Consider the following 13,309-nt stretch of genomic DNA (forward strand, 5'->3'; position numbering starts at 1 on the left):
AATAAACTAATCCATCATTTTCTGTGGGTCCATCGTTCACCTATTGGCCTATGACCAGTCCTATTCCAGATGTGAACTCTGACCACACGTGTAATACTCCAAACACTGGCTCTGACACGTGTGATCAACAACCCACCAATCCACATGGCATTATGGTAAATAAATCAAAACTCGTGGGCAATTAAACAACATTCATTCACACTAAACCTTATAAGAAAGAGCTCGACAGCTCAAAACTGCGGCGTTCCATCCACCAAGGTTTACCAATCGTCGATCGACGAAGTCCAAACTCACCCGACTCATCTTAACCCGAGTTAAATTTTAGCGCAAGGATAAAAATAACCATGGTTAAGGTGTCTCCCCCAATCAAACCCCACCCTGTCTTATATTAAACCTGAGCCAAAGAGAAGCCACAGAGACGAACTAAGAAAGAAAAACGCAGAAAGGAAAATAGAACGGAAAGCTCAGGAAAGTGAGAGAAAATTGCATAGAAGAAGTTCGTTTTCCCGAGAAAATGGCGTTCTACACCGACGAAGAGGAGGTATGGAAATGTTCGAAACACCCTTCCAAGCGTCGAAGAAGTGGAGTCTGTCCCGTTTGCCTCCGTGAGCGCCTAGGGAGTCTTTGTCCTGATTGCGCCAACGTCAAACCCTGTGGTTGCTGCGCAACGACGTCGTCTTCTTCCTCTTCTTCCGTCGATGGTGCTGCTGGACTTGGCTCCGTTGGTCGATTGTCGAATCTCATCGAGAGCGAGCCAGCTTTCCGGCGATCGAGGTCAGTAGCCATCCCTTTTCTCCGGTCGAGATCGAGATTCGTCGGTGGGGATAAGATTTCCGACCTCGGCGATCGGTCTGAGCTACCGCCTTCCTCCGCCGGTTCACGCGGGAAAGCGTCGTCGTTTTGGTCCGTCTTTAGGTCGTCTCAGAGGAGCAGGAGAGAAGAGCCTCGTTGCCACGATGTCGATTCGGTTAAGAAAATCGAACTGGAAGAAGACACCGCTGCCTTGCGGAAGACGATGATGATGAGGTCGAGGTCAGTGGCGGTTCCGGTGAGGTCAGTGGATTCCGGTGCCGGTGAGGTAAAATCTTCCAAGGGTCGGAGTTGGTATTTTCCGAGCCCGATTAAGGTTTTCCGGCAATCGAAAATATCTAAAATTGTTCAAGCCAATTCGCCTTTGTACAGAGGTTAATAGTATTAATTAGCATAATTTTGTAGAGAAATTATATAATATCTAATAATTAACAGAGGGAAAAAAACCTGATATTTTTTCTATTTTCCTATTTATTTTATTTTCGCCCACTTTTACTGAAAGAAAATATTCTTGTACAATTCAAGTTTGGGAATGTTTATGTCAAAAATAGAGATTACAATTATAAACATATATATTTTTTGTGTAATAAATGGGAATGGAACAGTGATTTTTCACAAACTGGCAAAATGGATCGAGTGGTGGTGGTTGTTGTGATCTGTAAGACTGTAATAACGTCATGCTATAGGGTCTGTTTGGTTAATGTGAATATGCCCACTTTTTTTTCTCTCAAATTGATTGGGATCAGAATCTTTTGGTGTTCATAGAAGTCCTTACTAATATGGTCAAATTATAGCCAATCTGGTCCAATTGGGCACGTGGGTCCTTTTGAAAAACAGGCTCCATATATGTGAATGCTTGTATTGTATGTATGTATGTTTATATTTAATAAAGTACCAACTACCAACTCCCAAGTGATGAGAACCAAAGGAATATAAGTGTAAATGTACTTATTCATTTTGAGCATTATTAAAATTGTACTTTGCTGTTATAATATATGGTATGGTAGCCACATTTATTTGGGTTATGTGATTAAATCATTACACCAATATTAATATACATTAGTTAAGTGTACAAATTATGTGTTGATTGCAATAAAGTGATTGACTTTTTGAATTCAATGGTTTTATGAGACTTACCTCTTTATGAAATGTTTGAGTTTTGCTAAGGCGTTGGATTTGTGTTTTTTTCTTTTTTTGGTCCTACTACGGACCATGATTGCGCCATAACATGTATACATTATATAAAAAATAAGGGTTTTGCGTAAAAAGTGGTAATTGAAAGCTTAATTGTTTATTCTTGGCTTTGTCGTAACAATATGATAGTAGTAATACTAAAGCACTTTTGTTTTACGGTCAATTGGGAAAATTGTATCTTTCAAGCATTTTTTGCAAGCTATACTGTCGTTTTGTCTATTCAATATGTTTCAAAAGAAATTAAATAGAAAATAAGAATTCAGAAGTCATCATCACAAACTAGTAGTGATAGGAACTACAGTAGTGAAAGTAATGAGCAAATATATTGTTATGAAATAATACAGAATCATTAATTTTTCTTTCTTTTTTTACCACCAGGCCAGCTGATATTATTATCACAATTGCTGTAGTTGGTCCACCAGAGATATACAAATTTATTTAGTTTGGAATTATGTGATAACAATTGTTTTATTCTATGTCCTTAAACGGCAAAAGAAGTTTCAAGGTCCATAATGATAAGCCCTGATTAATCTTTAAATATTTTATTTTGATTTATATAGCTACGTTTTTATAAATTATAAATAATGAATTAATTGGATTGACTTTAAGAATGTTCCGTGAGTATTTTAATCAGTGATTAGTTTGAAGCTTAAAATGATAATTAATCGGCATACTGGTCAAAATATGTGCTTTAAGGTATTTTTTATTTTCAAATATTAAATTTCATTATATGACAATAACGGGCAATACGACAATAAATAATTATTGTTATGACATTAAATATTTCAATCTTAATTATGAAGACTGGATTATTTGATCTATATCTGTATATAATATAGAATATATATATATATATACTAAAGAAATTGAGCTAGATCAAATGTAAATTTAAATAAGAACTAACCATATCCATTATTGAGGAATATTATACTAGTTATATACATACATATGTATATATATATGTGTGTGTGTAATATCATTTGTTTAATCAAGTCATTGTAAGAATTAGATGTCATTACTAGGAAATAAGAGAAAACAAGTTGTCTGTCTAATCTCTACTGAATAACAATTAACTTTAAGCACGTGAAAACACACCAAACATATGAGTTGGGGAATCGGCAAGTAGATTCGATATATATTTTACTACCAATTTCTTATGCGATTCTGTGGAACATTAGCACATGGATATTACAGTATTTGATTAATTAACAATGTATCTTTCTTTCTTATCGTTCACTTTGACAGATAATAAATTTTAATCAAAGTTATAGTAGTCTTGTTTAACGATATACACAAAGGACATTCATGCTCCAACTGCAATTTTTTTTTTTAAAAAAAAACAAAAAACTATATGCATTTATCCTTTTACATATATATTTTAATATAAGGTGGCCGTTTGCACATTCAATTTATGTCATGTCGTAATAGTGAAGGTTAATGGTGGAAAGGGTGTGCTTTTCATTTTTTGGGTGATGTAATTTCAAATATGGTAAGATTGATGAATGCTTTGGGTGGGGGTTTAGAGTAGCCCACGCACTTGCATGTTCATGTTCTTGTTTTTTAAATTCTCCGGTATAATAGTTTTATTTTTTGCATTAGGGAATAAGAATTCTAACTTGGTACCTCTTTTTATGAGAAGAGGGGTAATACTATTAGACTATGACTACAATTCTGGTCTCCTACAGTTGATGAGATGAAGTTATCTCTTTTTTTAAAAATAAATAAATAAATAATATACACATGGCTTAATTGGCTAATTGTTATATTATACATTACCAAGCTAAACAAACGTTTTTTTCTTTTATAGTATTAATTTCTAAGAATTATTTATTATTAATTCATTAATTGACTATACAAAGGAAATTGCGGCTAGTGATGAAATGCTAGTAAAAAAAATTATATCTTTAAGGCAAACCGTTAAGAGTACGTACATATACTAGTAATATGCTATGACACTAATGCTCCTATATAAATATCATTTTTCCATAAGTGATAGACTCATAGGTGACCGAATAATGTATTTATTATCTTATTCACATACATATATAATAATTTTCATATATATCTCTTCTATATAAAAAATGCGGACATAATAAAATTTCTTAGTTTTAACGGTTTTTTTTGTTAACTTTAACCGAATATTCTAAATATTTAACAAAATATACTTTTAAAACTAATTAAAAATAAATATTAATAAATTATATAAATATAAACTCAATTGTTATAAAATATAATTATTAAATTTAAATATTATAAAACATCATTAGACATTATAAATTCAAATGTTATAAAAATATTATTATTATAATAATATTTAATAATAAACTAGATATTTATTACTTATATCAATATAAATTCAAATGTTGTAAAATATTATTATTATAATAATATTTAATACTAAACTAGATATTTATTAATTATATCAATATAATATATAACATATAATATTAATCCTATATTTTTTTAATTTTACTAGAATAAATATTTAGTAATTATATTAATATAAATTCAAATATTATAATAATAATAATAATAATAATTAATACAAAACTAGATATTTAATAATTATATCAATAGAAATTCAGAAGTTATAAAATATTATTATTACAATAATATATAATACATAATAAATACAATGTATATAAGTGTCGCGTGTGTACAAATAGTATGATTGTCTAAATACATGAGAAATTATAATAACATTTATGTTCTATCAATAATAAATAAGTTTATTCTTTAATCATTGATGTGTGATTGGTATAATATCATGAATGTTTTGTACCTTATATAGGGCAATTTGTGATTTAAAATGTTATCGTATTATTTTATTTTTTTTAAAAACCCTAAACAATGTTTTGGTTAATTTTTATTTTAATATGTTTATGTCATCCTTTGATATATAATATTGTTTATTTATTTAAAATTTATATGATAATCATAAAAACTTAATAAAAATAATTAATAAATTTTCTAAATAAAAATAAGCGAATGTGCATTGCACGGTGTTTGCACCTAGTTTATAAATATATATATACTAGATACAAGCAACATGCAATACATATTTGTTTAGTTTTATTTATAAAATTTATTAATTATTTTTATTAAATTTGTATGATTGTTATATAAATTTCAAATACATAAATAATATTATATATAAAAAAATGACCTAAATATATTAAAAGAAAAATTAAACCAAAACATTGTTTATAATTTTTAAAATATGTATAATATGATAACCCTTTTAAAAAAATTAATAATTTTTTTAATAAAAATTAAGATTATGTATTATATATTATTGTTATAATGATATTTTATAATATTTAAATTTATATTAATATAAGTATTAAATATCTAGTTTTATATTAAATATTATTATCATAATAAAATATTTATTAATATAGTTAGTAAAAAAACTTAGTATCATTATCATAATAATATTCTATAAAATTTGAATTTATATTAATATAATTGTTAAATATCTATTTTTGTATTATATATTATAATAATAATAATAATAATAACGGTTGTAACTCCCTGAATTTCCTAATAAGGGTTAGGACCTTGATTAGGAGGTCGGGAGGGCCATAATTGAATTATGATGCTATTTAATGATCATATGCATGTTTATGTGAATTATATTATTATATGATGATAAATGCATGCATATGGGAGTATTTATACTTATAAGGGCATTTTGGTAATTTGGCTGTTGTGGGCGTAATTGCGTATTTTGGTGCATGTTTGTGATTAATTAATATAGCCACATTATAAGGTGGATTGGTTCCAGCTATTCGGCATGAGACGATCATGAAATGCAAGTGTTCGGTCTAGTCATAATGAGTTTAAGTTCGAGGGTCGGGGTGAATCTCGGGGTGAATTTAATGATTAGAGCATTACCAAGAGTTAAAGGGTAATGGGATATGGATTATTGGTGTTTGAGGTTATTGAGAATAGCGGGAATTGGATGGTGTTAATTGTGATTAATGAAATAGGTGCGAAAGGACAGTTTTGCCCTTGATGGATGTTAAGGTTTTATTTTAGACCTAAGGGCATTTAGGTCTTTTCACTCTAAGAGATTTATATCAGCCATTAAGGCTGTAGAAGAGTAACAAAAACAGAGTCTTTTTCTCCTTCTCTCCCGATAGGTTTTCTTCTTCATTTCTCTTTGGTTTTCAAGCTTTGCTTGAGGAATCAAGCCAAGGAACCAAGTTGGGATAAGCTAGGGTTATGCTCCACCATTGAAGAGGGTGTGTTGCTGAGATTGAGGTGAGTTTTTAACCACTAGAACTCTTGCTTTTGCTCTGTTTTCTAAGTTAAGTTCTAGGTGGTTTTTGGGGTGGAAAACTGGGAATTGATTGGAGTTTTGGCTAGGGTTCTTGGGGTTGTGGTGTCTAGGACATGTGAGGATGGTTTTTGGGTTCATTTGGCACCAAAAATGGGATTTGGAAGTGTTATCCCCATTTCCTCTCAGGGTTTTGGGCCCTCGCCCCGGCCCACGGTCAGAGGGGCCGGTTCGGTATTCGGGCCCAACCCGCGGACTACGGACTGGGCCTGTGTAGGAAGGTCCGCGAAGTATCTCCGGGTTCATGATTCGGCTCGAACGGTCCCGGCACTGTCCAGAGTGCCCCGGATCATCGCGGCCATCGCGTCCCGCTCCCGGACCCAGAATGGTCCGGGTCCGAAGTAAACACAGCGGGCCCAAGGTAAACTAACCTGGACCGCTTCATCCCCAGGCTATGGCCCAGGCGTCCAGGACACTGTAGCCGCCTCATTTCGCGTGGGTCTTGTCCCCCCACTTTTCACCTGCAGAAAGGGTCTCCTTGGGATTGTCTGCTGGCGTGTCAGGACTGCGCAGCCAAGTACTCTGACCGGTCTTGTCCCCTGAATCTGCCTCGTGATTCGAAGTGGTCAGAGCCGAAGTGCCGTTTTTTCAGGAGAATGCTTGCATCTCAGGGCAACTAATTGGGCCTGAGCTGGTTTGGGCTTGATGTACTATAAATCTTTTTAGCTCGGACCTCTACTAGGAAGGCCCCCTGTACGCATATTCCAAATGGGCCCGGGTCAGGCCCGGCCCAAACCTGGTGTCCCCCTCATTCTATAAATATAAGTTGTAATGCTCCATAGAAAAGGGGCAGAAACTCTGCTGAAAGACAGTTAGACAACTCCATTGTAAAAGCTTATTCTAGCTCTAATACAGATTCATATAAAGACTCGTGGACTAAGGCTAGTTAACGCCCCAACCACGTAAAAACCTTGTGTCGATCCTCTATTCTCTTTATTATAATCAGTAAATATCCTTCTTTAGGAGAGTTGCCGAAAATCTCGGTTAACAGTTTGGTGCTTTCATTGAGAGCTGAAGGAAGCTAGCGCCAACGTCAGGCCTTTACTACGATGGTGAACACTCGTAACACCACCTTCGACCCTGCCAACCCGGAGCAGGGCAACGGAGACCCACTGCCTTCTCAGCGCGTCCCTCAGAACCTGTCTGAAGACGTGCCTCCTCAGACATCTCACCAAGACGAGTCGCAAGACTACGAGGGTGAGACGGAGTACGAAGTAGGAAACGAAGAAGAGTACTATGAGGAGGAGAACGAGGGGGAGTATCATGATGAAGCCGCGGATCCCGAGGTGCCTCGCGATGATCAGCAAGACCCGGAGGTGACTAGACTGAGGCAGCAGATCCAGGATCAGGAAGCCAGGATGGCTGAGCAGGCGAGGGCGCATCGCCGGGTGCAAGAGTCTCTCCATGCCCTGCAAGCGCTGATGGCCGCGCAGGGCCCGGCGGCCAACCCCGCAGGTGGCCCGCGCCCAGAAACGCAACATCCCGCTCCCCAAGCGCAAACCGAGGGCCCCAGGGGGGCCAGCCCGATCCGTTTCCCAGAGCCTCCCCCCGACACGGCTCCGAAAGTCCCGGACAAGGAGCGACGGGCGACTCGGAAAAAGACTACCCCCGTCAGTAAAGCCGGGGCACGTTCACGACCGTTACCTAGGAAAGAGAAGGTGTGCCCCGTCCCAGGACGAGGCCACCCAATCGATCCGCAGGGGGTACGGCCGCAGGACGATCAGCCCCGACCCGCCCCAAGGGCGAACGGGAGGGAAAAGTCTTTGCACCCGAGTGCCTCGGTCAACAAGAACCGTCGGGAAAGACCCCGCCGCGAGGATCGTGACATACTCAGCTCCGGGGACGACACTTCCCGGGTAGATTTACGTGACGGACTGAATGCCCGGAAAGAGCGGGCCCGCAAGCAAAAAATCCTTCCTCGAAACGGAGATCTCAGGAACGACATAAACGACAGGCGGAACGAGAGAATCCCCCTGGAGGACTGCGCGGCCAGGCAGCTCATGGAGCAAATGGCAGCATTAAAAAAGGTCACCGACCGCTTGGTCCGCAAGCAAGAGGGCGCGGACACTGACTCCGACGAAGAGGACAAGGAGCCGTGCACGAGACATATCTTAGACGCCGTGTTGCCCAAGGGGTTCAAGATGCCAAATCTCACCGCCTACACTGGAAGCACGGACCCTAGGGATCATCTGTCCCGGTACAACCGACTCATGACCGTGTCTCACGTCAGCGACAGCGGCAAATGCCTCTGCTTCTCCATCACGTTGGGCGGTCCCGCCGAAGAGTGGTGGAAAAGGCTCAAACCGGGGTCCATCCAAACATGGTCCGGGCTACAGTCGGCTTTTCAAAAGCAATTCGTGGCCGCCATGAGGATGGATATGCAAATCAGTGCCCTCGCCAATATTAAGCAAATGCTCGCAGAAACATTGAGGGCCTACATCCAGCGCTTCACTGAAGAAGCCTCCAAGACGAAGGTCGACGACGGACAGCGCCTGGTGGCACTACAGTCTGGAATCCGGGCCGGTTCCCCGCTCTGGGACGACATGCAGCGCAGTAAAGCCGCCACCCTAGAAGAATTTATTAGGAGGGCCCAAGGATTCATCAACTGGGAGGAGGCCCAGATCCAGGCCTTCGGGTGGCCCTCGGCCCCTCACCCAGTCGCTCAGACGATTCCGGGAGGTGCGGGACATTTCCCCGCGCAGTCCTACGCATCGCCCCCCATCGTCCCGGGGGGGGGGGGGGGGGGGGGGAGTCGCGCCCGGCATTAGTTTCACGCCTGCGGTGTACGGTCCTGCCGTTTCGGGGTACGCCCCAGCCCAGTCAACGCCCTTCTCCGGGTATGGTGTCGCGCCGGCGGGGCACAGCATGGCCCCCGTCGTGGCCCAGCAATCGCAGACCGGGGTAACCGAGGCAAGCGTGAATCCCTCCCGGAGTAAGCGGGCCGGCAAAGGCCAGAACCGACCGGAATCGGCCAAAAAAGGGAAGAGGGGCTATGAGCCCCAATACTCGGAATACACTAACTTGGTGGATACTCGGGAAAACATCTACCTGGCTACGGAAAGAGCGGTCCATTACCGGAAACCTAGCCCCATGTTTAGGGGGGAGGAACCCCAGAGACACCAGCAAACGGTGCGCCTACCACAAAGATGTGGGCCACACCACCGACGAGTGTCGGCAGCTCAAAGATGAAATTGAAAACCTCATCAAGATGGGACACCTCCATCAGTGGGTAAGGATGCCCATAGGCGTCCCGGGCATGGCAGCAAATCCCGCACAGTCCGCGGCGCCGGCAACGACCCGTGCATACCTGCCCCAGGGAGGGTACGCACAAGGGTTCCCGGCACAGACCCCTCAGGGGGCTGGCGCCACGCAGGCCCCCGGTCCTGGGATGCCCTACCCTTCCGGGGCAGCGCCCCCTCGAGTGGACGGGCACGTGTCAACCATTTCAGGCGGACCCCACCTAGGGGGCCCTTCGAAGAATGATCAAAAGCGCTATCTGAGCGAGCTGGACCATGACCAAGAAGTCTACGCCCTCGTCCAGGCCCCCGCTCAGCGCCCCAAACTGATGGACCTCCCCATCACGTTCACGAAAGACGACGCCCGTAACGTCCATTTCCCGCACCACGACCCACTGGTCATAGATGCTCAAATTGCCAACAAGATGGTGTCCCGAGTGTTGGTGGATGACGGAAACTCCGTCAACTTGTTGTTCAAATCCGCCTTTGCCGCCATTGGCCTGACGGAGGCTGATCTGGCGTCATGCCCGACCCAAATCTACGGCTTCAACGGAGACGCACTCCTCCCCATGGGAAAGGTCCAGCTGCCTGTTACTCTGGGAGACGCGTTGCAGCAATCATTCAAGTTCTGCACCTTTGTGGTGGTAGATTGCCCAACCGCTTACAATGCCATCTTTGGCCGGCCCGCCCTGGTCGAGTTCGGGGCCATCACCTCCATCCGCCATCTATGCATGAAGTTCCCGTGCAGCAGCGGAGGGATTGGGACGGTCCGCGGAGATCAGAAAAGCGCGCGGAAGTGTTACCATATCTCTGCCCGTCCTGTTTGTATGGTCCGGGATGAGCCCGTCGGGCCAGCACTCCGCCAGCCCGAGCAAGCTATCCGGGACGAAGACGATCTGGACCCACGGTTGGGAGAGGAACGAACTCTTGAGCCAATGGACGAAATCGAAGAGGTATGCATCAGCGAGTCCGACCCTGCCAGGGTCATCCAAGTGGGAAAAAGCCTGCCGGAAGACATTCGGGCCGCCATTATCGCCCAAGTCAAGAAAAACCAGGATCTTCTGGCATGGTCCCACTCCGATATGACCGGGATCGACCGTAACATCATATGCCACGCGCTGAGTATTGACCCAAACGCAACCCCGGTCCGCCAGAAGCGCAGACCTTTGGGGACGGAGAGGGCCGAGGCCCTCAAGCTGGAGGTAGAGAAGCTGTCCTCCATTAACTTCATCCGCGAAGCCGTGTACCCCGTATGGCTGGCCAACCCGGTCTTAGTACCGAAGCCTAACGGGACGTGGAGGACCTGCATCGACTTCACGGACCTCAACAAAGCATGTCCGAAGGACTGTTTCCCGCTCCCCCGAATAGACCAGATGGTGGATGCTACGTCCGGTTACGAGATCTTGAGTTTCATGGACGCCTACTCAGGCTACAACCAGATCTCCATGCACGTGGCAGATCAGGAGCACACCAGTTTCCAAACTGACAAGGGCATCTACTGCTATGTCGTCATGCCTTTCGGACTCAAGAATGCCGGGGCAACCTACCAGAGGCTCGTCAATCGAATGTTTAGGGCCCAGCTGGGTCGAAACATGGAAGTATACATTGACGATATGCTGGTCAAATCCAAGACGTCGCGGGAACATTCGAGCGATTTGGCGGAGGCCTTCGCAGTTATCCGGAAGTACGGGATGAAGCTGAACCCTAAGAAGTGCACCTTCGGCGTTGCATCCGGGAAGTTCCTGGGCTTTATTGTGAGTTTCAGAGGAATTGAAGCCAACCCCGAGAAGATCAAGGCCCTGATCAACATGGCCTCTCCCCGGAAGCACAAGGACGTTCAAAGCCTGACGGGGCGAGTGGCCGCCCTAAGCCGTTTTGTCTCCAAGGCCACGGACAAGTGCGTCCCTTTTTTCAACGTCCTCCGGGGAAGCCAGCGGTTCGAATGGTCACCCGAGTGCGAAGAAGCCTTCTAGAAGCTGAAAGAGCACTTGGCCAAGGCCCCCATCCTGGCGAGGCCAGTCGAAGGAGAACTTTTGTACTTATACCTGGCCGAGACCGAACACGCCATCAGCGCCGCGTTGGTACGCGAAGAGGAGAGGACTCAACTCCCGGTGTACTACGTGAGCAAGCGGTTACTAGACGCCGAATCTAGATACCCACTAATCGAGAAGCTGACTTTCTGTCTGCTGACGGCATCCCGGAAGCTTCGGCCTTATTTCCAGGCCCACACGATAAAGGTCTTAACCAACCACCCCCTGCGGCAGGTGTTGCAGAAACCTGAGGCGTCGGGGAGACTCCTGAAATGGGCCATGGAGCTGAGCCAATTTGATATATCTTACATGCCCCGGGTGGCCATTAAGGGACTGGCTCTGGCCGACTTCATCGTCGAATGTTCCGGGATCACCCCAGAAGAGAGTGCCCCCGCGAGCTGCATTTCTCCCGTTTGGAAGATCTTCGTGGACGGAGCATCGAACGAAAACGGGGCCGGCGCCGGGATCATCCTGGTATCCCCGCAGGGGCATCAGCTACAAAACGCTCTCCGTTTCCAGTTCAAAGCGTCGAACAACGAGGCGGAGCATGAGGCCGTCATAGCAAGTTTGCGTCTGGCCCGAGAAGTAGGGGCGGCGTACCTCGAAATATACAGCGATTCTCAGCTGGTAGTCAGACAGATTTCGGGGGAATATCAGACCAAGGGAGAGCGAATGGCGGCGTACGTAACCCAAGCGAGGGAGATGCTCCAAGCGTTCGCAACGCATTCCATCCGCCAGATCCCTCGGGAGAAGAATGTCTTTGCGGACACATTAGCAAAGTTGGCAACCGACGCAGAGGGCGAGTTGGCCGGGCTGGTCCCCGTCAACCATCTCCCTGTCCCAAGCATAGGGACTCCGACCGTCCATGACGTCGATCACTCCAATTCATGGATGGGGTCGCTGATCCACTACCTGTCCACCGCGGAGGTTCTAAACGAGCGAACCGCGGCCAGGAAGCTTTTGTACCAGGCCCACCGATACGTCATGATGGACGGGAAACTTTATCGCCGGGGACTGTCCATGCCTTACCTCAGGTGCGTGTCTGGGACTGAGCTGGGCGCCATCATGCATGAGGTCCACGGAGGCTTTTGCGGAGACCACACAGCCGGACCCAGTTTGTCCAAGAATATTCTGCGCCAAGGATACTTCTGGCCCACCATGAAAAGGGACTGCATAGACTACGTCCGCAGGTGCGAACAATGCCAGAGGTACGCGAAGATCCCTCGGGCCCCCCCAACAGAGATAACCTTGATGAACAGTCCCTGGCCCTTTGCAGTGTGGGGGATCGATCTTGTGGGATCCCTCCCAACCGGGAGAGGAGGGGTGAAGTATGCCATTGTGGCGGTAGACTATTTCACGAAATGGGTTGAGGCGGAGCCTATGAACACGATCACGTCCAAGAAGGCCTTAGATTTCGTCGTTAACAACATAGTGTGTCGGTATGGCCTCCCCTACAAAATCGTGTCTGACAACGGGAAACAATTTGACAGCCATCACTTCACGGATTTCTGCGAGAGGCACGGTATAGTGAAGAGTTTCTCCGCCGTGGCCAGGCCCCAAGCGAACGGACAGGCCGAAGCCGTGAACAAAATCCTGAAAGGGACACTAAAGAAAAAGCTTCAGGCCTGTAAGAGCAAGTGGCCCGAAGAGCTCCCCCGCGTGTTGTGGGCCTATCGGACAACCGAACGGACATCAAC

At 44.3% G+C, this 13,309-nt stretch overlaps 1 protein-coding gene across 1 annotated transcript; it reads left to right on the forward strand.

Annotated features, from left to right (window-relative positions):
• Positions 1-234: 234 nt before the first annotated feature.
• On the forward strand, positions 235-1,429 carry LOC133777866 (uncharacterized). The gene has a single exon (XM_062217621.1). It carries the CDS (start codon positions 515-517, stop codon positions 1,187-1,189), a length of 675 nt encoding a protein of 224 aa, XP_062073605.1. The 5' UTR covers positions 235-514; the 3' UTR covers positions 1,190-1,429.
• The last annotated feature ends 11,880 nt before the right edge of the window (positions 1,430-13,309 follow it).

This window comes from Humulus lupulus, chromosome 5 (genome assembly GCF_963169125.1).
Source record: "Humulus lupulus chromosome 5, drHumLupu1.1, whole genome shotgun sequence".
In the NCBI taxonomy this organism is placed as follows: Eukaryota; Viridiplantae; Streptophyta; class Magnoliopsida; order Rosales; family Cannabaceae; genus Humulus; species Humulus lupulus.

What these genes read in the sequence shown, in the direction of transcription:
- LOC133777866 (XM_062217621.1), top strand. Translation starts at nt 515, where the DNA reads ATGGCGTTCTACACCGACGAAGAGGAGGTATGGAAATGTTCGAAACAC.